Here is a 27,865-nt window from a genome sequence, read left to right as displayed (position 1 = left end):
TATGGTCAAACGGTCTCTAGGAGATTTACACAGTCGCTACCCGCCAAGGTCCTTGTACACGAATCGCCCAATGAGAGCGCGCCTTTGATGTCACGTGATGAGCCGGACCCAATCGCCGTTCGTAATTTCAAACACTCGTCCTCTCTTTGTCCTAGGGGTCAGAAGCGTACAAACAACGTATTTTGATCAAAAATTTAAAAATAATCGTTGGAAATTTTAAATGTTAGTAGCTTAAAAAGGCGAGAAATTCATGTAAGTAGATTAATATATATATTTGATAAGGTGTAACGTCCGATGGAGGTAGACGCTTGTCAAGTACGTTGACAGGAGTACGTTTGGCGTTGCCGTCGTCGACATCGAAAGTGTTTTTCTGCTCGTTTGCGAGTAACGTGCGTCGAAATGACTGTCACTCGGTTTACGTTAACATCAACGTCATCATCGTCGTCATCATCATTCGTGACATACTTCCTGTAATAGAGCAGCATCCCCGAACACGTGGATCTTCACGATGGATTTATACGAAGACACCTTCAAGTTGCAGGACATGATCGATTCCGACATACGCACCGAGCTGGATTTTCCGTCGGATATAGCAGATATATCGGACCTGCCCATACTGACTGCCCTGACGCCGGCTGAGCCCCTGGATAACTGTTCGGAGGGCGAAAACTGGTCGCAGAACTCCCACCTGTACGGCATCGACGTGGACGCGGGAGGCGGCATCCTGGTCAATCCCCAGACCGGGGTGCCCATAGGTTTGATCCAGCCCCAGAGCACCTCGGCGCCGACGTCCGCGGTCACCCTGTCCGTGGTGTCCGCGCAGCCCATCTCGTCCTCGCCGACCTTGGTCATGGCCCAGCCCGCCACGGTGCAGATAACGCACATAGTGACGCCGCCGAACGTGTCCGAGGGATTCGTCCGGCGGGTCGACCGGCAGCGGCTCAACATAACCGTGCCCGTGCCCGCTCCCTCCTCCGGTGCCGACGACGCCGATCCCTGCGTCACCGGTCTGCCTCGGGTCGTCATTCGTAATCAGAAGACCGACGGTAACGTTGCTAGTCTCAAGGCCAAGCAGAAGGGAAAGGGGTCCAACAACAATAACAAGGACGGTTTGGGAAGGAACGACGGCCAGATGTTTCCAGACAAGTTCTATCCCAAGCCCGCCTATTCTTACAGTTGCCTCATAGCCATGGCCCTCAAGAACAGTCAGACGGGAAGTCTGCCCGTCAACGAGATATATAACTTTATGATGTAAGTATATTTTTCATGGTTTATGTTGCATGTTTTCTCGTATATATTACATCTATTCAATGATACGTTTATTGGGAATTGCATAATTTCTTAACGATAAAATTGAATTATTTACAATTTTATGTTACATGGACTATATACAGTCAAAATTAATTTTTAAATGGTTAAATTAACTTACTGAGTGACCAAAAATATAAATTATTTTGGTATTAATGGCAGAAATTGTACAAGTAAATTCAGTTGCTAGCAAAAATCCTAATGATCTGATAGACATAAGGAATTTGCAGATTGCTAAGCGTCCTTTTGACGATGTCGAACTGTATAATTTCTTTCTCGGCATCACATGTCATCCACTCTGCTTCATTTCATCAATGATGCTAACTGATCGTCAATAAAATGAGACCATAATCAAGGCACGAATTGACGGATGTTTGTGTCTTGAAAATATTAAGAATTTGATCTGTTTTCTTATATATTTTTGATTATAAATAATAATAATGTCATTCTTTAAGTAAGTATTTTATATCTGAAGTTGCAAAAATGTTTATTATTATTATTATCATCATTGTTGTTAACGTATACTGTTGACCTTGATATAACAGGAAGAAGTGATGGTTCGGTAACATCAGTTGTCCATTGAATCCGAAGATGTCAGATGTTGCAGTCAACTATAAAACAAACTGCATTTACGTGGGCTATGGTAAGACAGAGAAACACGCTTTAATGTGGTAAATGGGAGGAAAACAAACACCACATTCCCAATCAGGAATGTAAACAATAACTGTCAATGCACCGCTTATCACGTGTAACTGTCAATGGACATTATGCACACTACAGCATTCAGAGTTTGATGGTGAATGCTATTTCCACTCTTCACACCTCACAGATTAGATCTATTATTTCCAAAACTTGTTACGTAAGGGTCCACATCAAAGGTCAACAATATATTGAATATACAAACATTAATGAAGCTAAATTACGTTTGGATTAGAAAAACTATATAAAATTTATTATTATTTTATTTTATAGAGAGAATTTCCCATATTTTAAAACTGCTCCAACAGGATGGAAGGTAAGCTTTTAATTTTATTTTTTAATTATTTACATTAAACACATCATAAGATTACTGTTGTTATCAATTAGATTATGTACTAAAAGTACTTTTGAGGGATGTTTTCTGCATATTTACTTATTAACTTGTAAGACATATTTATATGAATAAAAATTGATAAAAGCATCATAAAACATGAATATATTCTTATATAAACATGTTAAGCATGTATAAGTATATTCTTATATGCTTAATAAGGGTTGTATTACATTACCCCTGCTTGATACTTACCGTACGGAACATTAAACATATACTCAGAAAGCTGCCTCGCAGGCTAATAAAACATATTTATATAGAGTAGATTGTCGTTCACTTATATCAATAATACTAAAAATATTATAAATTAAAATTAGTTATACAAAGCAACTTTGAAGACCGACACATCGTAATAATTGTGATAAATATCAAATAGAAGTAATTTGCTGCATTTTTGGATCTATGAATTGATAACGATATTAGTTTTCGTGAAATTATTTTTGATATTTGCATTAAAGAAAATAAAATGTGACTTTCTAACTGAAAAAAGCAATGTTACTTGGCTTTAAAAAATTTAAAAGTTAGAATACATCATTAATTTTAAGTTTTATTTCTTTTTATCATTATATTCTGAATCTGCAATTTCTAAATAAAAAAATAGGAAATCTTCTTGGAAAAATTATATAAGATTATTCCCTAATTATATTGCAAAATTCTACATTATTCAGAGAGAATATTTACTTAAAAAGAAATCTTTTCGTAAATAATATTTAAAAATTTAATATTTTTTATCTTCAAGATTTTTTTGTTTAAATAATTAAAAATACAATTTTATTTTTCTCCAATTTACTAAAAAGAAGTATCTGCATTAAGACATAATAATTTTAAATTAAGGAAAACAAACAACTCATTTATTTTGTAGACTTCTTGTTTATTTATTAGAAACACTCCTGAATATTTAAAGAATTTTTTTATTGACACTTCTTAGAGCAGTAGTTTTCAATCTTAAGTCGGTGTCCTAAAAGACTTCGGTATGCTTGCATGCGACACACCCGATACCCAATAATTTATTTAAACTTTAAATAAATTATTGGGTATCGGAAAATTTTGCAACACAGTTAGTCGTCGGTCGTAATGCTTCGGAGTGCCGGGAAAGCCGGATTTAAAGATGTATTACTTTAAAAATTTATCTAAATAATTAACAACTGCATCACCTAAGATACAAAATAGATTTACTGAATTATTCTTCTAGTCATCAGTCTAAATTTCATAATCGCTACGTCGTCATATGGATCATATTCATTTTATATATACTACGTAACTTGTTTTTATTTTGTAGCTGGGTGATAATATATGTAAGTATAATGATATTGGGTATATGCCCATCAGCAGGAGTAAGCAAGAGAAGATACCAGGTTTTTTTCTTGTTGACTCCCAATAAAGAACTGTCCATAAATTACATAATGCAGATAAGGATGGGTGGGATAAGGTAATCATTATGATGCATTATAAGGGGTGGGGGTGTTTACATGAATGTTATGTAATACTAGGGTAACAAAATGATTCATTTTTGTATTTGAAGTGTTTCATAGCAAATTTTACTGTTTACGTCACTTTTTTGTACATTATATGTGTAATTAATGTTTGGTAATTGTATTATTCTTTAGTGTAATTAAGGGATTGAGGATATGCATTACTTTATTTGACGGTGGGCGTGTGCAACAACATTACAGAGGAGTTGGATGATAGTTGAAAAGTATAAAAATAGTGTTATGTAATTTCCATATTAAGTTTCATTCCTAAGAAATGCTACTTTTATATAAATTGGTATAGAGCTCAGCATAAAATCATAAAATGTTATTGTGCATGAGCTTCATTATAATATAATTTTACAGTATTCAATAACAATAATTTACATACAAAAATTAAATTGAACTTTTAGTTATTTATTGTACGAATGCCGAGTTGATGGTCTAAAACTGAGTATTTAAAATAAACTAAAATTGGCATAACAATTTGAGAAGTAAATATTTTACATTATTTTATAGATTTTCTTTCTTTCTGCAGTGATTAAGTTTTGTTAAAAGTTTTAAATATGAACAACATTTTTATAGAATAAAAACACAATTCCAAAGAAGAAACTTCAATTCAAAGTTTAAATATAATTTACAGTGGGAACTGTTGCAAGCAGTAGGTTTGAAATTTGGTTATTAATTAATACATGTACTGCTACAGGTGAAGTTGATGCTGTTAGTATCATACAGTGGTAACAATACTTCATATGTTATGCGATATTACTAAAAATTAATGTGTAGTGGTAACATTATATTATATATTCATGTCTGTTCACATATTTGGTGTACAATCATAATAATATATACTGTAACACAAGAAAAACATAGTTTCCGAATATTTTCAGACTTCAAGCCCATTAAAGGGATTGAAATATCACAATCTCCTTTTCAGTTATTTTGAAGAATTGCTTATGCCTTACTAATGTGAATAACATTTTTTTGAAAAATGAATATAAAGCATTATTGATCATTAAAATCATTGTTTAATAGAAAGACGATTATATAATGGTGTTTAATAAAATTGCATTATCTCAAGAAAATTTATATCTATATGACACACTTTCATACTTATTCCAGTGATTTTATTTAGAAATATGAATGTTTTTGGTCTCCTTTAGTGGTCCTCTTCAGGTTACAAGCTGTTCCGTTTATCATCCATATAGAAATGTATCATTTATATACTAAGATTGCTAAAGGGTTAAACAGTTAACTCACCTATGAAAGATCTCCACAATATAAAGATTACTTACTATCATTAGTAAGTAATCTTTATATTGTAAGTATCTTTATATCTTTCATAGCCTACAGGGCAGATATCATTACTTTAGTAGACTCAAGATTTAACAGACCTTTAATGTATGTCAGCTCTACATATTGTTCCCTGAATTCAAGAATTAAAGAACATAAATATGATATATCAAAACATAATTTTGTAACAGCATTGGCCCAATATGCATTTCAATCTAGGATGTCCATCTGTTGGAATGAAACCAAGCTAGTGAATGTAATTTTTGACAGAAAAATTACAAGTGAAGCCATAGAAATATACAAAGACAAATTAAACTAATATTGCATAAGCAATGAGTATATATCCTTAGCCCAGGCTTGGCAATACTGGATATTTATCCGTAATTCATAACCCCCAATTACATTTGTTCTTATTTTAATATTCACAGTATTATTCATAAAATTTATTCTTATTTTAATAAGAATAAATTTTATGAATTTTATAATATTAATAAATTTTATAATTTTATAATATTTTATAATTTTATAATATTATTTGCGGATTTTATTCTACGATTTGAATTTAATTCGTATCAGTTAATGTACAATGCTTTTTTAAAAGATCATATCGGTAGAATGTTTCTTTATCTTTTAAATGGTTGATAAATGGAACAGCTTGTAACCTGAAGAAGGCCACTAAAGATAACCAAAAACATTCATATTTCTAAATAAAGTTTCTGGAATAAGTACAGGGCTTAAAGTGACTCACTTTTTTAGCTTTTTCTGAGGCAAACTTGCACTTTTTTTTTAGCTTTTTTTCACTTCCCATGTGGAATTTATTTTTGTAAATGCATTCAGGAGCAAAATAGCGACTAGCACACCCCCATACTGCAATCCTCCAACATTCAAGCTGCAAGAAACATATAAATAAATGCAATGAAGTTTTTGGTCCTAAGCAGTTAAGACTGATGACTGCTCCTCAGATGTCTCAATGTCAAAGTATTAGTACTGAAAGTGTTGCTAGTGTGAGCAATGTTGTAGACTCAGGTGCCAGTTCAGAACACCAATTATTGCAACAACTGGTGCTTCAACTTTGTAGTGCAAAAGATGGTGCTTACATTGCAGAGCTTATATGGACTATGAAAATAATAGCCAGCAATTATTCATTTGCATCACGTCATGATATGAAGGAGACAATCAATGCCAAGTGTGCAGAAAATCTTCCAAAAGAATTCTCATTGTCGCATCAAAAAATGAGATACTTAATCACTGAAGCTTTGGCCCCATATTTCTTTGATCAAATGGTAGATGATGCACAATGGTCACATTATAGCATTTCTTATGATGAGATATGGAATGTAGAAGACAGAAAATACTGATTAGATACTGGTCAGAGGAACAACAGGAAATTGTCTGCAGGTATCTCCAGACCTCATTTATTGGGCATGCAGATGCCGAAACAATTAAATCAAAAATAATACTGGCAATTGAAGATGCATATCTACCTTTTGATAAATTACTCATGATTGGATGCAATGGACCAAACATAAACAAAAAAGTATTACATCTCATAAATGAGGAAATTCTGACACCTCGCAATAAATGCCTCATCAACATGGGGACTTGCAGCATTCATACAATCCACAATGCCTTTTTGAAAGGTGTGAAAGAGTTGGGTAGAGATGGTGGTGATCTCATCACAGTTTTTTTGATGGGTGGCCCTCTAGGTGGGATGAATACACAGAAATTCAAGAGAAACTTAATTTGCCATGCAACAAATTTATGAAGTATTCATCAACTGGGTTGTTCGGAAAGTAAGTTTGTTTTTTTCCGTGGAAAAAAACACAATATTTTTATAATAAATAAATATTTTATTGAATTATATATCAACCATTTTGGTCAAATACATGTTGTCATCGTTTCTGGTAGTAGCATGATTTCACATTCATAAAAGTTTTGACAATTGCTTACAAAAAACTGATCCAAGTGATTTTTGACATTGTCATTTCAAGTAAATATCTTACAGCTAAAAAAAAAATTGTATAGACGGGAACAAGTAATAATTTGAGCATACTTGATCTGGCCAATATGGTTGGTGCAATAGCACGTCCCATCTAAGTTATAACACGAAACTTGTGTGAAATTTGACATTATTGTGGTAAAACACTACACCTGTTTTGTTGATTAATTCTGGCTGTCTTTTCTGTTTGATATTACTCAATTTGTTTACTCGATGGCAGTACACTTTTGAATCAATTGTTAAATTATCTGGTAAAAGCTCCAAAAAAATTTCCTTAAAATCCCACCAAAGAGAGCATCTCTCTTTAAGAACATGTGGAACCCATATACCGAGCTTTGAAACGAAACCAATTAGTTTCAAGTAATCATAAACGGTTCAATACACCTTCTCCATACACATCACACAATTTTTTTCTCGCTTGAACAATATTCTTACCTTTTTGGTAATAAAAGAGCAAAATATGCCAAAAATGCTGCTTTCGATCTTCCATATTTGATGGGACACAAAAAATAAACAGTTGCATGAAATCGAACAAAATTTTTTACAAATAAGCCTTAAAATGCTAGCTGTCAAAATATATAATGATAATACGGTTTAGAATGAAAATGACAAGAAAAATACAACTAACCCATCTAGTGGTAAAAAAAAAAAAACGAACTTACTCTCCGAACAACCTAATAGATGACTGACATTTGGTCTTGCAGCAAAACGACTGATCGAACAATAGGAATGACTCATATTATACTTCCTAAAGCACATTCCTCAAGAATTCCAGCTTAATGAATGATGTTTCATGTAAGATAATCTCAAAGTCATTGAAGTGTTCTACCATCAAAGCTGAACTCTATTTCAGAATATCTAGTGCTGAACTATTCACAAAGTTTACTGGGCATTTTCAGTGCAATGATCCTTTAATACATAAACTTTATAGTGAATTGCTTACAATTTGACATGTTATATGGAGACACATTCTAGTAGTTATGTTACTCTTCCATTTCCTTTGCAGTATAACGGTAGGAACTCCGTACGGGGCACATGAAAACTTAATGCAAGCCCGTTCTGGCTTAATGCAGTCTTACTGGTCACTTTTCTGGAGTATAAACTCAGCCTAACTATTTTCATATTTCATTTTTTCAGTTCAATTAATTAAAAATCAATCTAATATCATATGCAATGTTATTGATACAAAATGTGTGTGTGTTTGTGTTTTTTTAACAATGCCTCTTTTAGTTCACTTTAACACTTAGTTTTTTTTAGCTTTTTTTCAGTGTGAACTCTCTTTTTTCACTTTTTTTCACTGCTGTGACTGCTTTAAACCCTGTAAGTACAAAAGGTGTCATTGTGTGTGTATATATTTTAATTAGTTCCAGTACAAAGCTTAAAAATTTATATCTGATGCATTTTCAGAATTGTTATATTTGTGAGCTGCAAATAAACATATGTATTATATTATTCCCCATAAAGGCAGAGCAGGTGTTCCTGCATTCAGTGGTCTGTTTTCACAAGGTTTGTTAGTATAGGAAAGTACATAGAGTTAACACTAAGAAAAAAGTATGTGGCTACTGTTTTAGTAAGGAAGGGTTTCTGTATGTCAGATAGCTTCTTGGCTGAACTTTAATCAGTCCACAGTGTCTCATTTGCTTTATAAGCTTGCCAAAATGGGCTCTATAGTAAATAAAATTTAATTGACAGAAAATAATATCCACTCTCATCCTTGAGAAAGTTTTGAAATGTTTGTCTCAAAAATCAACATCCATAAACTTGAAAGTTGATTGGAAAGACTGTATTGGTGTAAAAGTGACTTCAGTAACAATGAGGAGATTTTCCCAATCGGGACTCAAAGGACATTGTCTCAAAAAGAAGCCCCTTTCTCCAACAAAGAAAATGGAAATGCAGCAGCTTTAATAGGGTAAAGAACATCTTGGATGGTCTAAAGGTGTGTGGAAGAAATTTGTTTTTTCAGACAAGTTGAAATTTGAGCTGCATGGCTCAGATGGCAACTGTATGTTAGAAGACTGCAAGATGAAGAATTCTATCCTAATTGTGTAAAGTTGTGGTTGAATCATCCATTAAAGCTTATGATCTAGGTGTTCTTCACCAAGGAGTTGGCTGACTACATTTTGTAAATATAGTTGAGGAACATTAATTCCCACAATTTTTGAAGAAATTAGTGCATCTGTTAAGATGCCTACTTCTTGTTACAGAACAACATAAAATGGTAAGTACAGTAGGTGCTAATTATTGTAATCATTTAGGGACTCTATTGTAATAAATAATTCATCCAGTATTGATTACCTGCTACCAATTTCAAAATAGCTAGCCTAATGCCAACAGTTTAAAGCTAATAGTGGTTAAAATAACTAACTTAAAGCACTGAATAAGTTTCAGTAACAACTAATAACTACTACAAGTTATCGGAAACATAGCAAGGCTGCCATTATAAAAAAGCATAAAGCACATACACAAAGATAATGATAACAATAACCAAATTCTGATTATAATAAGTAAATACAGTTGACCCCCCTATAACACGGTAGATATGTTTCGTTCTTTATGAAATTGATGTTTTACGAGTCCTTGAATACATGAGCCAATCACAGCCTGGCAAGTATTCAGTTTACAGACTACGGCTGTTTGAAAGGTTTTCTTCCATAAAATTAATTGCTTCTAGACTAATTTGACTCAACATTTCCAAAATACGTATAATTTTTTGGGAATCTTCCATATAAATTATGCTATAAACAAAAAATTGTAGGATTACTTACCGAGTGTGCACTGTTCGACCGCGCCGTTGCTTAAGCTTGTTTTTGTCATGGAGCTTGTCATCGAATGGTGCTCGCATGCTTCCTGATAAATTATTTTTTTTTTGCGAAAAATTCGCTGAACTTTGGAGACATCATTAATATAAATATAATTTTTATGGACGTTTAATGGTTTTTAGTAGGTCCGCTACTCGTTTAAACTCAACAGTTTGTACAATATCCGCTATTGGTCTAGATTTGACCGATTCTGTCGCGACACGAGTCAGCGATGATGTTTTACTGAATTATACGAGTTTTTTTCGCATGTTTGTACGAATACTGTCGCAATTTTGTCGCCGTGATATAGGAATCTGAACTATATGAACCCGTGTTATGGGGGGTCTACTGTATTTCATAACATACTTTGGAACCTGCTAATTTTGATAACATTAACTGTGATTATAATAAGAAGAGTCTACAATATCACCAAAATTTTCTCACAAATAGTTGAATATTGATATTTCTCTACATTTTTCTAATGTTATTTTCTGAATGGGTCAAAAATTAGTCTGTTATGATATGCATCCAGACTTAAACCCGGTTGAAAACTGTCATAACCAAATAGACAGGATTGTTGCATATAAGAGGCTCTATGCCTGTTGTCAGCTTCATGAAGCACTTGTAAACATCTAATACTACAATTTTTTACTGGATTACATTATAAGTCTTATTTTGTTTACAGCTTAGCATTCTCATGCAGTCATCAGATAAGGGATCAAAGGCCTGGAATCTGTAATCTCTATATTTGATAAAGCATTGTCAAAAATTTTTCAAACAAACCTAGAATAGATTGAGAAAAGTGTATTTTTTCAAACAGTACCAAGCCTTGTGTTACTGGTTGATGGCTGCAGTGGCTTGTGTTAAGCACTAAGGAACTGCAACATCCAAGAGAAAAATAAAATCACAAAATAATTNAGCAGAAGTAAGCAAGAGAAGATACCAGGTTTTTTTCTTGTTGACTCCCAATAAAGAACTGTCCATAAATTACATAATGCAGATAAGGATGGGTGGGATAAGGTAATCATTATGATGCATTATAAGGGGTGGGGGTGTTTACATGAATGTTATGTAATACTAGGGTAACAAAATGATTCATTTTTGTATTTGAAGTGTTTCATAGCAAATTTTACTGTTTACGTCACTTTTTTGTACATTATGTGTGTAATTAATGTTTGGTAATTGTATTATTCTTTAGTGTAATTAAGGGATTGAGGATATGCATTACTTTATTTGACGGTGGGCGTGTGCAACAACATTACAGAGGAGTTGGATGATAGTTGAAAAGTATAAAAATAGTGTTATGTAATTTCCGTATTAAGTTTCATTCCTAAGAAATGCTACTTTTATATAAATTGGTATAGAGCTCAGCATAAAATCATAAAATCTTATTGTGCATGAGCTTCATTATAATATAATTTTACAGTATTCAATAACAATAATTTACATACAAAAATTAAATTGAACTTTTAGTTATTTATTGTACGAATGCCGAGTTGATGGTCTAAAACTGAGTATTTAAAATAAACTAAAATTGGCATAACAATTTGAGAAGTAAATATTTTACATTATTTTATAGATTTTCTTTCTTTCTGCAGTGATTAAGTTTTGTTAAAAGTTTTAAATATGAACAACATTTTTATAGAATAAAAACACAATTCCAAAGAAGAAACTTCAATTCAAAGTTTAAATATAATTTACAGTGGGAACTGTTGCAAGCAGTAGGTTTGAAATTTGGTTATTAATTAATACATGTACTGCTACAGGTGAAGTTGATGCTGTTAGTATCATACAGTGGTAACAATACTTCATATGTTATGCGATATTACTAAAAATTAATGTGTAGTGGTAACATTATATTATATATTCATGTCTGTTCACATATTTGGTGTACAATCATAATAATATATACTGTAACACAAGAAAAACATAGTTTCCGAATATTTTCAGACTTCAAGCCCATTAAAGGGATTGAAATATCACAATCTCCTTTTCAGTTATTTTGAAGAATTGCTTATGCCTTACTAATGTGAATAACATTTTTTTGAAAAATGAATATAAAGCATTATTGATCATTAAAATCATTGTTTAATAGAAAGACGATTATATAATGGTGTTTAATAAAATTGCATTATCTCAAGAAAATTTATATCTATATGACACACTTTCATACTTATTCCAGTGATTTTATTTAGAAATATGAATGTTTTTGGTCTCCTTTAGTGGTCCTCTTCAGGTTACAAGCTGTTCCGTTTATCATCCATTTAGAGAAAAGTGCACTATAAAATTGTGGCTTTCCGTGCTCTTGTCAAGTAATCATACACACATTGTACCCACTCGTCATACATTACAAAGGAATTAAATCATATTAAACATATAGCTAATGAACATGGATATAAATCATCACAAATCAATACATTGATAAATTCCATAGGAGGAGAATCGAACAGAAATGCTTTAACAATCAATGAAACAACTATACATCTCACCCTCAATTATGAACCAGAAATGTATCATTTATATACTAAGATTGCTAAAGGGTTAAACAGTTAACTCACCTATGAAAGATCTCCACAATATAAAGATTACTTACTATCATTAGTAAGTAATCTTTATATTGTAAGTATCTTTATATCTTTCATAGCCTACAGGGCAGACATCATTACTTTAGTAGACTCAAGATTTAACAGACCTTTAATGTATGTCAGCTCTACGTATTGTTCCCTGAATTCAAGAATTAAAGAACATAAATATGATATATCAAAACATAATTTTGTAACAGCATTGGCCCAATATGCATTTCAATCTAGGATGTCCATCTGTTGGAATGAAACCAAGCTAGTGAATGTAATTTTTGACAGAAAAATTACAAGTGAAGCCAATAGAAATATACAAAGACAAATTAAACTAATATTGCATAAGCAATGAGTATATATCCTTAGCCCAGGCTTGGCAATACTGGATATTTATCCGTAATTCATAACCCCCAATTACATTTGTTCTTATTTTAATATTCACAGTATTATTCATAAAATTTATTCTTATTTTAATAAGAATAAATTTTATGAATTTTATAATATTAATAAATTTTATAATTTTATAATATTTTATAATTTTATAATATTATTTGCGGATTTTATTCTACGATTTGAATTTAATTCGTATCAGTTAATGTACAATGCTTTTTTAAAAGATCATATCGGTAGAATGTTTCTTTATCTTTTAAATGGTTGATAAATGGAACAGCTTGTAACCTGAAGAAGGCCACTAAAGATAACCAAAAACATTCATATTTCTAAATAAAGTTTCTGGAATAAGTACAGGGCTTAAAGTGACTCACTTTTTTAGCTTTTTCTGAGGCAAACTTGCACTTTTTTTTTAGCTTTTTTTCACTTCCCATGTGGAATTTATTTTTGTAAATGCATTCAGGAGCAAAATAGCGACTAGCACACCCCCATACTGCAATCCTCCAACATTCAAGCTGCAAGAAACATATAAATAAATGCAATGAAGTTTTTGGTCCTAAGCAGTTAAGACTGATGACTGCTCCTCAGATGTCTCAATGTCAAAGTATTAGTACTGAAAGTGTTGCTAGTGTGAGCAATGTTGTAGACTCAGGTGCCAGTTCAGAACACCAATTATTGCAACAACTGGTGCTTCAACTTTGTAGTGCAAAAGATGGTGCTTACATTGCAGAGCTTATATGGACTATGAAAATAATAGCCAGCAATTATTCATTTGCATCACGTCATGATATGAAGGAGACAATCAATGCCAAGTGTGCAGAAAATCTTCCAAAAGAATTCTCATTGTCGCATCAAAAAATGAGATACTTAATCACTGAAGCTTTGGCCCCATATTTCTTTGATCAAATGGTAGATGATGCACAATGGTCACATTATAGCATTTCTTATGATGAGATATGGAATGTAGAAGACAGAAAATACTGATTAGATACTGGTCAGAGGAACAACAGGAAATTGTCTGCAGGTATCTCCAGACCTCATTTATTGGGCATGCAGATGCCGAAACAATTAAATCAAAAATAATACTGGCAATTGAAGATGCATATCTACCTTTTGATAAATTACTCATGATTGGATGCAATGGACCAAACATAAACAAAAAAGTATTACATCTCATAAATGAGGAAATTCTGACACCTCGCAATAAATGCCTCATCAACATGGGGACTTGCAGCATTCATACAATCCACAATGCCTTTTTGAAAGGTGTGAAAGAGTTGGGTAGAGATGGTGGTGATCTCATCACAGTTTTTTTGATGGGTGGCCCTCTAGGTGGGATGAATACACAGAAATTCAAGAGAAACTTAATTTGCCATGCAACAAATTTATGAAGTATTCATCAACTGGGTTGTTCGGAAAGTAAGTTTGTTTTTTTCCGTGGAAAAAAACACAATATTTTTATAATAAATAAATATTTTATTGAATTATATATCAACCATTTTGGTCAAATACATGTTGTCATCGTTTCTGGTAGTAGCATGATTTCACATTCATAAAAGTTTTGACAATTGCTTACAAAAAACTGATCCAAGTGATTTTTGACATTGTCATTTCAAGTAAATATCTTACAGCTAAAAAAAAAATTGTATAGACGGGAACAAGTAATAATTTGAGCATACTTGATCTGGCCAATATGGTTGGTGCAATAGCACGTCCCATCTAAGTTATAACACGAAACTTGTGTGAAATTTGACATTATTGTGGTAAAACACTACACCTGTTTTGTTGATTAATTCTGGCTGTCTTTTCTGTTTGATATTACTCAATTTGTTTACTCGATGGCAGTACACTTTTGAATCAATTGTTAAATTATCTGGTAAAAGCTCCAAAAAAATTTCCTTAAAATCCCACCAAAGAGAGCATCTCTCTTTAAGAACATGTGGAACCCATATACCGAGCTTTGAAACGAAACCAATTAGTTTCAAGTAATCATAAACGGTTCAATACACCTTCTCCATACACATCACACAATTTTTTTCTCGCTTGAACAATATTCTTACCTTTTTGGTAATAAAAGAGCAAAATATGCCAAAAATGCTGCTTTCGATCTTCCATATTTGATGGGACACAAAAAATAAACAGTTGCATGAAATCGAACAAAATTTTTTACAAATAAGCCTTAAAATGCTAGCTGTCAAAATATATAATGATAATACGGTTTAGAATGAAAATGACAAGAAAAATACAACTAACCCATCTAGTGGTAAAAAAAAAAAAACGAACTTACTCTCCGAACAACCTAATAGATGACTGACATTTGGTCTTGCAGCAAAACGACTGATCGAACAATAGGAATGACTCATATTATACTTCCTAAAGCACATTCCTCAAGAATTCCAGCTTAATGAATGATGTTTCATGTAAGATAATCTCAAAGTCATTGAAGTGTTCTACCATCAAAGCTGAACTCTATTTCAGAATATCTAGTGCTGAACTATTCACAAAGTTTACTGGGCATTTTCAGTGCAATGATCCTTTAATACATAAACTTTATAGTGAATTGCTTACAATTTGACATGTTATATGGAGACACATTCTAGTAGTTATGTTACTCTTCCATTTCCTTTGCAGTATAACGGTAGGAACTCCGTACGGGGCACATGAAAACTTAATGCAAGCCCGTTCTGGCTTAATGCAGTCTTACTGGTCACTTTTCTGGAGTATAAACTCAGCCTAACTATTTTCATATTTCATTTTTTCAGTTCAATTAATTAAAAATCAATCTAATATCATATGCAATGTTATTGATACAAAATGTGTGTGTGTTTGTGTTTTTTTAACAATGCCTCTTTTAGTTCACTTTAACACTTAGTTTTTTTTAGCTTTTTTTCAGTGTGAACTCTCTTTTTTCACTTTTTTTCACTGCTGTGACTGCTTTAAACCCTGTAAGTACAAAAGGTGTCATTGTGTGTGTATATATTTTAATTAGTTCCAGTACAAAGCTTAAAAATTTATATCTGATGCATTTTCAGAATTGTTATATTTGTGAGCTGCAAATAAACATATGTATTATATTATTCCCCATAAAGGCAGAGCAGGTGTTCCTGCATTCAGTGGTCTGTTTTTACAAGGTTTGTTAGTATAGGAAAGTACATAGAGTTAACACTAAGAAAAAAGTATGTGGCTACTGTTTTAGTAAGGAAGGATTTCTGTATGTCAGATAGCTTCTTGGCTGAACTTTAATCAGTCCACAGTGTCTCATTTGCTTTATAAGCTTGCCAAAATGGGCTCTATAGTAAATAAAATTTAATTGACAGAAAATAATATCCACTCTCATCCTTGAGAAAGTTTTGAAATGTTTGTCTCAAAAATCAACATCCATAAACTTGAAAGTTGATTGGAAAGACTGTATTGGTGTAAAAGTGACTTCAGTAACAATGAGGAGATTTTCCCAATCGGGACTCAAAGGACATTGTCTCAAAAAGAAGCCCCTTTCTCCAACAAAGAAAATGGAAATGCAGCAGCTTTAATAGGGTAAAGAACATCTTGGATGGTCTAAAGGTGTGTGGAAGAAATTTGTTTTTTCAGACAAGTTGAAATTTGAGCTGCATGGCTCAGATGGCAACTGTATGTTAGAAGACTGCAAGATGAAGAATTCTATCCTAATTGTGTAAAGTTGTGGTTGAATCATCCATTAAAGCTTATGATCTAGGTGTTCTTCACCAAGGAGTTGGCTGACTACATTTTGTAAATATAGTTGAGGAACATTAATTCCCACAATTTTTGAAGAAATTAGTGCATCTGTTAAGATGCCTACTTCTTGTTACAGAACAACATAAAATGGTAAGTACAGTAGGTGCTAATTATTGTAATCATTTAGGGACTCTATTGTAATAAATAATTCATCCAGTATTGATTACCTGCTACCAATTTCAAAATAGCTAGCCTAATGCCAACAGTTTAAAGCTAATAGTGGTTAAAATAACTAACTTAAAGCACTGAATAAGTTTCAGTAACAACTAATAACTACTACAAGTTATCGGAAACATAGCAAGGCTGCCATTATAAAAAAGCATAAAGCACATACACAAAGATAATGATAACAATAACCAAATTCTGATTATAATAAGTAAATACAGTTGACCCCCCTATAACACGGTAGATATGTTTCGTTCTTTATGAAATTGATGTTTTACGAGTCCTTGAATACATGAGCCAATCACAGCCTGGCAAGTATTCAGTTTACAGACTACGGCTGTTTGAAAGGTTTTCTTCCATAAAATTAATTGCTTCTAGACTAATTTGACTCAACATTTCCAAAATACGTATAATTTTTTGGGAATCTTCCATATAAATTATGCTATAAACAAAAAATTGTAGGATTACTTACCGAGTGTGCACTGTTCGACCGCGCCGTTGCTTAAGCTTGTTTTTGTCATGGAGCTTGTCATCGAATGGTGCTCGCATGCTTCCTGATAAATTATTTTTTTTTTGCGAAAAATTCGCTGAACTTTGGAGACATCATTAATATAAATATAATTTTTATGGACGTTTAATGGTTTTTAGTAGGTCCGCTACTCGTTTAAACTCAACAGTTTGTACAATATCCGCTATTGGTCTAGATTTGACCGATTCTGTCGCGACACGAGTCAGCGATGATGTTTTACTGAATTATACAAGTTTTTTTCGCATGTTTGTACGAATACTGTCGCAATTTTGTCGCCGTGATATAGGAATCTGAACTATATGAACCCGTGTTATGGGGGGTCTACTGTATTTCATAACATACTTTGGAACCTGCTAATTTTGATAACATTAACTGTGATTATAATAAGAAGAGTCTACAATATCACCAAAATTTTCTCACAAATAGTTGAATATTGATATTTCTCTACATTTTTCTAATGTTATTTTCTGAATGGGTCAAAAATTAGTCTGTTACGATATGCATCCAGACTTAAACCCGGTTGAAAACTGTCATAACCAAATAGACAGGATTGTTGCATATAAGAGGCTCTATGCCTGTTGTCAGCTTCATGAAGCACTTGTAAACATCTAATACTACAATTTTTTACTGGATTACATTATAAGTCTTATTTTGTTTACAGCTTAGCATTCTCATGCAGTCATCAGATAAGGGATCAAGGGCCTGGAATCTGTAATCTCTATATTTGATAAAGCATTGTCAAAAATTTTTCAAACAAACCTAGAATAGATTGAGAAAAGTGTATTTTTTCAAACAGTACCAAGCCTTGTGTTACTGGTTGATGGCTGCAGTGGCTTGTGTTAAGCACTAAGGAACTGCAACATCCAAGAGAAAAATAAAATCACAAAATAATTTCTTGATTTTTATTATGTAGTAATTATATAAATTATTGTACAGTAGTTGATTAAAACTGACAATTTTTTAATCCGAATAACATACAAAATAAAAAAGATTCTATTGGTGCAATACCATCTCCCATTTGGAGAACAGTCCCACTTGTTTAGTCACACTAACCAAGCAAAGAAATGCTTGAAATGATACTTCACTAGTTACTAGTGTTGTTGCAAACAGTATAGCTGTAAGGCAGGAATTACCTACTGAGTTGGTGCAGTACTTTGTGATCCATAAACACTAATATGAGAGATGAAGGAGAAAAATTTTGAATTAATTAATTTTATTTTAATTAAATTAAAAATTATATATTTTATGAGTGCAATATAATTTAAAGTAATGGTGGTGGTGGTTGTGGTTTCTCAGTAGTACCCATGAGACACCGCTGGTTGATGATTACTCATACAAATCATTTATGAAGCAATATAAACATGTTGAGGATATCACATGATATGAAATTGTGTAGTAAGTCAGTTTGTATCACTTGACACTATCAAAAATGTTGTTGACACACTAACTCAAGAGTAAGCAACCAGATTTGGATCCATTTGAGTGTAATCTTAGGTTAAATAACTCATGTATGCTTCTTTAACTACAAAATGAAGGAATGGAAAATAAATATGGTGCCCTGATTTTTGGTTTTTAATGTCACTCTCATTAGAGCTAGACTCCAACCAATTCCGAATTCTATCGGGCTAGATATGGCTAATTACTAAATAAATTATGCAACCAATTTGGCACTAGAGGGAGGCATTAGAATGCCATCTCTTAATAACTTATCACTCTCACTATCAACAACTATTCTCACTCTACTGTAGGATGAAAGTGTCTCTAAGGGCTTATTTATATATCCAGTGTTTAGTGAGCATCAAAGCATTATTGTATTTATACTTGACAGCAAGTGAATGAGTGAAGAAATTGTCGTTATGCAGCTATAAAGATGGTACAGTAGTGGGCATTTGCATGCCATCAATTCACTCAATCTGATTGGTTCAGCAGTAAAGCAACAATTCTGAAAACATTTATTCATTTACTCACTCTTCACTATAAGTATAAATGACTACATTAGAAATGAATTGAGTACAGTAATTCATTTGTTGCTCATTCACTAAATGCTGGAAGTGTAAGTCCTAAGAGTCTTTAATTAAACCATATTTATTCAACAACTTCCATGTTCGGCAAATTACCTGATTTATTCCTTCTTTTCATTTTTACATGAGTTTATTTTCTAGCCTGCTTTTTGTTTTAGCAAACAGGAAGAGGAAAACAGGTTCTGTTATGCTCTTTCTGCTATACCATATTGAATGTATTTTCAATTGAATCTTGATATGCAAAATATTTCTGAACTGTCACTAATTATAAAATATTTTAATTACAGAATTCTGTACGACACAATCTTTCTCTCAACAAGTGCTTTGAAAAAGTGGAACCACCAGTCGGTAACGGTTCTCAGCGTAAGGGTTGCCTATGGGCAATGAACCCAGCCAAAGTGGTAAAGATGGATGAAGAATTACAGAAGTGGAGTAATAAAGATCCTATAGCCATTCGTCGGAGTATGGCAAATCCAGGTAGCTCTTGCCAATTAAAATTTATAAGGAAATTAAATGCATAAATTGTATCCATGAAAACAGAAAACTTACCTTAGTCTTCTAAAATATTCATAGAACGGCTATCTCTTCTGGAAAAGGGACATCTTAAGAAGATGACCACGGACGAGAGTGCCAACCAGAAAGATGAGAAAATAGAAAATTCAACTCCAAAAGATTTAGACAACGTGAGCGAAATGATAGACATGAATATAATTGATACGACAAAAGTCGAATCAATCACTGCCGACCTGCCACCAATCGAAGGATCGTTGAACTTGGATCCTTCTCTGCATGGTATAGATCTTCAGGTAAAAGTTTCATTAGATGATACTTCTAAATAAAAGCTTAAAATTATTTATATGAATCAATTTTAAAAAATAAATTATGTTTATTTTATGTTAAATTTCTAACAATTTTGACTTTAGAACATTATTAAAATCAAATTACATTAAAATTAATAAGGATTTTCAAATTACATCTTAACCAAAAACACATATGTAAAGCCTCATATGCTAAGAAGTCTCACACAGTTTCTCAAAAGAGTTTAACTAATGTCAAGCATCATTACACCATTCTTTGCCATAGATCTATGCTCTGTGTTGTTAAAGATTATAAGTCTGATTGTGTATGATGTTTGTAACAAAATGAATATTTTAAATTAAAAGTCTTTTCTTTCCTTGTCAAATAATACATTGCTATAATGAACACTTTAAAAATGATACTTTTGTCATTCATATAATTTGTATTTATATGTTCATCAGTAGAGAGGTTCTCGGATAAGAAGTCATTTCTTGACTTCCTTTCTTGTATTTCCTGTTTACTAACTTTACTGTTTTGAAAACAGATCAGAAAACAAAGTCATAGAGTGTCTCAAACTGTGTCACTATCACTCAAGTTTGGATTGTGCATCTGTCATTTCTTAAGATTGTTTTCATAGCAACGCTCTTTCTGCAGTTTCTCCAACTTTGTCTCTACTTCTTTCTCAAGAATCTACAGGATGGTCCATTGACTTCACACTTCCTATCTTGACCCTCTTCCCAAGAAAGTTAATTCATGTAACTCTATCTCTTGATTCAGCAGATGGTGTCTACTTTGCCAAGAGTCTATACTTCTAACTACATTTATTTACATCAAATATTTACAGGAAACTGTTTACCATATTATATGTGGACGCTATATGACCAATAACTTGGGAGGATTCTTTTAGCATCTCATTCCATTGTGTATTTTCTTCTCACAGTCCCTTATTTTTAAGTTGGATGTCCCAATCAACCAAAAGATCAGGATTCCAGTGAGTGATGAGAGTGTTGTTGTTTGTAGCACTCAGGTGCTAAAGATAAAGGTGTGGCCAGATCAATTCACTTACATGTACAGTGGAACCTCTATATTTGTCATTAATCTGTTCCTAAGGATCTAACGAATATGGAATATGACGAATATAGAAACAATTTTTCTCAAAATAAATAAGTGATATTCAATTAATCCATTGCCATCCTGAAAAAATGTACAAGAATAAAAATTATGTTGTTTGTAAAACTTTATCTTTATTGTACTAAATAAATACATTATTAGTGGTAGAAGAGGAAGAACAGTATTATTGTTTAGAAGACATATCAATTAAAAAATTAGGCAATTCCAATTATGATCATGGGGTCTGTTTTGCCAATGATTCAGTAGCACTCGATTTAATAAAGAACTTGTCCAGTGTTGTGTGTTTTTGTCTGCTTTTTAAAACTTTTCTGAAGTAGGCAATTACATTATCATTGAATGTATTTTTATTTTGGTTGACTATAGCAACATTTGGGTACCACTTTGGAGTGATTGGAACCTGGTTTCTCGCATTGATTATTTTTCAATAACTCAACAACAACACAACAACCGCACAAAGCACACTGATTAACTATATCTAGCTAACACAGCTAGCTGATCGGCGCAGGCATGCGATTGTAATGCCACTTCTGGTGTTGGAAATGACAACGAATACAGAAAGTACTGACGAATATGGAAAAATATAAAAAGTCATCAAAATGACAAATATTGAATATTGCAAATATAGAGGTTTCACTGTAAATGGTTTATAGGATTGTTTACATGCTCCCTAACAAAGAAGTCATTATCACATTAACTTTGTATACATTTTTAAATATTATAAAACCTTCCACTCTTTTTCTAGCAATTTCTTTAATCAAACTAATGTTTTTGGCTATATTTAATGGCCTTCCTCAGGTTTTTCAATATTGGAACATCAGATATTTGAAATTTGTTTTTGTTCTAATGACGTCATTGTTTTTACAAAAATTTTTTTTAAAATTACAATAATTAAATATACACGGAAATAGATAAAATTAAAACACAATTAATTAATAAATGTAAATGGATAACAAATTGGAGTTATACATTAATCCGTTTTCGTTCTTATGACGTCAATGTTTTTACAAAAATTATTTTATTTTAAATTACTATCATTAAACACTGAAATAGATTAAAAACACATTTAACTAATAAATATGTAAATGGATAACAAATAACAGAAAACAACTATTGCCGATAGGATTAAAATATTTATAAATTCGTAAGATTGCGATGTCACATATCACTTGAGAGATAGATGGGTTAGCCCACTTCCTTTAGGGGATTGTCAATGAGTGATTGCCTAGCTGTAGATAGCAAGTCTGCATCTCTGCTGTTAATGGAATTTTCTTTGAGGGATTTCACAAAGATTTCCAGTGTTTCTATTGTTCTTAGTTTGCTGTTATCGAGTATTGGTATTATAATCTTAGCTTCTTCCCATTTAGCTGTTATGCCTGGCTCACTTGCATATTGGGCTAGGGTGGTACTAAATTTTTTATTCTGCATATCATACTTATGCTCCACTATCCTTTTTGTTAATGATCTGTTGGTTGAGCCTATGTATGTTAACTTTTTGTTCCTATTAAATCTGTTGTCATCCAGTGGTATCGAGTGTACTCCAGGTTTTCTGGCTTTGCTGCATTTATCTTTGGTATTGGTCAGAAGTTTATATATTGAAGGGTTATGTTTGTAGGATAGATCTGCTTTGACCTTCTTGGCTATGATTTTATAGGTTTGTCTCATTCTAAGGTCAAATCAAAATCAACTACTATGCATTTTCATTGCTATTTAAGAGATTTGATATTTACGGCTTCTGTTTCTAGGTTACCTTGTATTTTGTGGGCTAGCTTTTCTATTAACTTACTGCTGTAACCATGGGCTATGGTGATGTGTTTAATGTGTTGTATTTCTTGTAATACATTCTTAATGTTAGAGGAATGGGTAAAAGCTCTTCTGATCAGAGCCCTGTACACTGCTATTTTATAAATGAGGGGATAAAGAAAGATTTTAGATTAGGCTTATGGTATACCTTTGTAGCTATACAACCATTTCCCGTGTGTATCTGGAGGTCGAGGAAATGGGTTGTCTTATCACTTCCTTGATCTAATTTTAACATAAGCCCAAACGTTTTGTCATTGGTAGTCTGCAATATTCTGTCTATATCTCCAGATAATAAGAACATCATTGACATAACATGTGTATAATATGATCTCTGAGCTGAAGTTTTCTAGGAATTATTCTCAAAGTTATGAAATAGCCAAATATTTTTTATTTAGAAAATTGTCAAATGTGTGTGTGTGTGTGTGTATATATACATTATATATACAAGGGGGCTTCAACAAGTTCATGGAAAAAGGATAGTATGAAAAAATGATTTCAGTTATGATGTTTATTTTTCAACATATGCTCCATTAAGGTCGATACACTTCTGCAAATGTTGATACCAGCCTTTAAATTCGTCTGAGTAGAACTGAGGGTGTTGTGATCTGAACCATGTTAGAACAGCTCTTTTTACATCTTCAACTGATGGAAAATCGGTAACTTTTAGCGACTTATCCATTTGTAGATTGTTGACTTCTTTGGAGTGTTATCACCATAAACTTGTTTCAGAGCATCAATGATTTGCCTATTCTCTCAACCAAGTTTCACCATGAACTTTATGTTTGTTCTGGTCTCAATTTTGGTGGATTTCATGTTCCTTGAATGGTGCTTGACTTTCAACTGGCGGTGATGTGTTCTTACCTGTATTTAAGAGTTCATGTTTGAACATGTTATAACACATTGGTACAAGAATGTTCAGGTGCATTGAAATCAAAATCCTTTCAAACAATTTTTAGTTACGGACTTTTTCCACAAACTTTTCAAAGCACCCACGTACATTCACGTAAAGAATGCTACCATTTTAAATTATTGTATGTTAATTACTAGGTATTTTCTAGGAAAACAAAACTGAGCTCTACGGCATAGATTTTTCTGTTTCAGCTTGACACAAAAACACAAATGTTGTGGCATGCTTCTAATGTTTTCTCTGCAAGATTGAGGAGGACGTGCATGTCCATTGTCATAACTGCCAAAAACATCAAGAAATGTTAATACATCTGCATATGTTGCCAGTGTTCTACCAACTCCAGCAACTGGTTAAAACGTGCACATGTGTTGCTGCAGGACACACGTGTGTGTTTTGAAAAATTGATTTTGTCAGCGCATCTTGCATGTTAAATTTCTGTTACAAAGGTCAAAATAAAAATTTTCATAGAAATCAATGTAAATTGACAGCAGTTGTAAACTCAATTAACAGGTAATTTGTAACTAGTTTATGACTGGCAATTGGCCCATAAACTTTACATTGCAGATTTTGACCTGGAATATGTTAGCCCATAGATCAAATTTGAAAATTCCAACTTTATTACATCAGCCTTGCTGAGTTGTATGTGTTTGCAAAAATCATGTTTAATGTCGTGCAGTTGCTTTAAACTTCAATCAGACAAAATACTTTCTGATTTATGCAGAACTTTGCTTATTCTCTGCTCAGTTATCCAAGAATGTTGTAATTTATATTAAAATATTGGAAAATCAGCCAAGTTTCACATTTGTCCATTATAGTCTCTCAATGAGTGCACCTCATGTCAAATGGCACATGCCTGACCAATGCTCAAATTAGTCGTAAGCTTGCTATGGCATATCCATTGTCACTACTCCCATGGCAGCCACAATTCTATCACTACTGCAGATTACTCACGTTCACAATGACAAGTGATTTCAACTTTGCAAACTGCAGAACACAAAACGCCTTCTCTGTTGCATACTTGCTACTTTCATTTACAGTGTTTCTTAGAAATGGTAGATAACAAGACATTTGAATGCAGACGGCAGACAAAATTAGGACAGTTATTCTGTCAATTGGTGTACATTGCATACTTTTTGGATAGTAATTAACATAATTACTAGTGTTGCCACAAATAGTATATTTGGCCAAACTATTCGGCTTGATTAACGCACATACGAAAATTGGCGCGCAAACCACATTATGGCAAGGACCCTGCTCTCTATTGGCTCGCTGTCGCTAAGCTTCACCAATTGCATTAATTCTTGACAGTTGTAGTGAACAGACAAGTGCATCATGGCAGTATGTGATAAATGATGATATCAAATATGGATAACAATGAAATGACCTACATGTATAAATAACGGAAAAAGAACAGAGAAGGACCGCGAAATGAAAATGTGAAAATAAATATGAAATTGAGTTGATAACATAATCGAACAAGTCAAGGCAGCTTATTGGCGCAAAATTCACAGCCGTCAATGCCAAACAATTGTTGTCATAGACTTCGGAAAGCGAAATGCTTGTAATGAAAGTCACTTAGCATGCACGGGCGAAAGCCTGGGGCCATTCGGGCTACCAAGATGTCTTGAATCTGTGAAATCATAACTGTGACTTATACCGACATCCTATCTGTCTCTTTTCTCCATTATCACCAGGCTATGAGTCACATAATTGTAAAATGGGAAATCTACGAAGGAAAAGTGACAAATCGAAAGTATCGTGCGTGCGTATTATGATGTATGCATAGGCATACATCATAATACGCACTCACATGGACTAGAGCAATAGAGGAAAGAGAAAGGGAAGAGCAAAGACGAGCACTTAAAAAGAAGGATAGGCAGGGTCAGACCCTCAGATGTACGACGATTCTCGAACGAATAGGTGTGTACGTGTGCTGATCTTTGTAATTATAAATTGTGAATACATGTGACTAATATTAGTTTCTTTTTTATTTTGTGCATGTTATAAGTTATAAATAAATATAAACAAACAACACTAACCTGATAACATTAAATCTAAATACCAAAATGATTAATTTACTGTGTTTTTTATTATTTCTTACTCCTGTTTTTAGGTATTTGGTATTTGGCCGAATAGCGAAATATAGGCCGAATACTGAATAGTAATCAAATATTTGTTACATCACTAATAATTACAATTTAAACTGGGAGAATTCTTTTTGAAAGACTGTATTTATAAAATTACACAAACACACCTTTCATACTTTTCCAGCACTAACTTTAATCATAGAACAAATGTTTTTGTACAATTTACAAGCCTGATTCAGGTTAGGAGCCATTCCAAAGGGCTATGTTGAGTTATAAAGTAGAACAATTTAAATTCACACATTACAATTTGGTATTTATACATTAAATAGAAATCAAAAATTATATTGGATAATTATATAAATTAAATTAAATTATAATAAATGTGTATATAAATTTATATAAATCTTAACCACAAAGAAATGGAGGATTCATAATAAGTTAAGGCGCTCTATTGGTGATGCAAAGACCTTTGATTGCTACCGACAAAATCCTAAAATTAGTTTGCATTATAAGTAAGTCAGCACTGTTGTCTGTTAAGGTGGCAAAAGTCAAAACTTCTGCCACTCTCAATATTTTGTTATATATAGATTCAAAATCAAGATGAAGAATTGGATATACCAGTCCACACATTTACAGATCAGCAGACCTAATGTCTCTGAGGTCGGATTGCATGAGGATTGGACTGACCACACGTGGCTGTTGTGACTACAGAAATTGACTTGGTTGCTTGTCTTTATGCTTGGTTCACTTTTGTGGACAACACTCTGCTGGATCTTGTGCAGTTGGCCATTCTAGAGCGTGCACTTGCATGCCTTGATATATGCAGTGATCATTTTGAGTATCTTCTTATGTAAGCATAATGTCATATGCAAGTATTGACGTTCACGTTTCCAGTAAAGCTCATTTTTGTGCACCGGATGTGATGTCATACTTCTTTTCTTATTTTTCTTGAAAACTATGGATTGTAGAGATATGGTTCTTGGGTTGTTTTTTATGTACTTCAAGTGAGGATTCTCACTCTGCAGAGTTTAAGCAGTCTTGATGGGATACCCTGTAGATTAGTGTCATGGATAAATATTATACATTATTCAAATCTAATATTCAAGTTTAGAGGATCATCATCGCTTGAAGATTTTTCTTTAACATGGGTGTATTGTAGCTTTGTTTTCCTCTTCATGTCAAAGAAAGTTCCTCTAGAGGTGATGATGAATCCTTTAGGCTAACTGTGGATAATAATTTGAAGGATACGCTGTAATTTTTATCAGAGATTAAAAAAAAAGAGCAAATTCTGAACATTTGTACTAATCTAATTTTAAACATTGCATGTATACTATTAATTTTTCAAGAAAATTCTCTACTAAACTCATTTTATATTTTTAGAAAGGAATCTGGGAAGAACTCTGTGATGATCGTCTTCAGTTTCTACACGACGCATTGTCTCCTTCCACTCCGTCTCCTACGCTCGAAAGCGACTGCGAGAAACAAGTATTATCGCCGGATACAAAGAGCTTGTCATTTGTACATGGTAATTACATTTACAGCCACGCCGACGACGACAAAACACTTAATTCCTTAAACACTAGCCAGCAGTTATTATTAAAATTACCATCTGTTACAGAGATCTCAGATGATATTGAAACCAAATGTAGTTCGTAAAATTACAAATTTTTAAATACTACAAAAAAAAAAAAATTACACACATTCCATCAAATTTCGACCAAAAAAAAAAAAATTCAATCGGCCGTCCACAC

At 32.8% G+C, this 27,865-nt stretch overlaps 1 protein-coding gene and 2 pseudogenes across 1 annotated transcript; all 3 read left to right on the top strand.

Annotated features, from left to right (window-relative positions):
• The first annotated feature begins 47 nt into the window (after positions 1 to 47).
• LOC111628355 lies at positions 48 to 27,865 on the top strand. Its single transcript, XM_023372125.1, has 5 exons — positions 48 to 1,251; positions 2,281 to 2,323; positions 19,679 to 19,868; positions 19,965 to 20,197; positions 27,495 to 27,865. Exons 1-5 carry the CDS (start codon positions 509 to 511, stop codon positions 27,768 to 27,770), a joined length of 1,485 nt encoding a protein of 494 aa, XP_023227893.1. The 5' UTR covers positions 48 to 508; the 3' UTR covers positions 27,771 to 27,865.
• Positions 5,780 to 6,952, top strand: LOC111628356 (annotated as a pseudogene).
• LOC111628357 lies at positions 13,169 to 14,341 on the top strand (annotated as a pseudogene).

The sequence above is a fragment of the Centruroides sculpturatus genome, unplaced genomic scaffold (assembly GCF_000671375.1).
Source record: "Centruroides sculpturatus isolate CEXI.00-Female unplaced genomic scaffold, Cexi_2.0 scaffold574, whole genome shotgun sequence".
Taxonomy (NCBI): domain Eukaryota; kingdom Metazoa; phylum Arthropoda; class Arachnida; order Scorpiones; family Buthidae; genus Centruroides; species Centruroides sculpturatus.
This window is presented reverse-complemented; position numbering and strand designations above follow the sequence as displayed.

Bases quoted from the DNA above. Each gene is read 5' to 3' on its own strand.
- LOC111628355 (XM_023372125.1), top strand. From the start codon at position 509: ATGGATTTATACGAAGACACCTTCAAGTTGCAGGACATGATCGATTCC. The intron at 2,324-19,678 runs GTAAGCTTTTAA...TTTTAATTACAG, and splicing joins CTGCTCCAACAGGATGGAAG to AATTCTGTACGACACAATCT. The intron at 20,198-27,494 runs GTAAAAGTTTCA...TTATATTTTTAG, and splicing joins TGCATGGTATAGATCTTCAG to AAAGGAATCTGGGAAGAACT.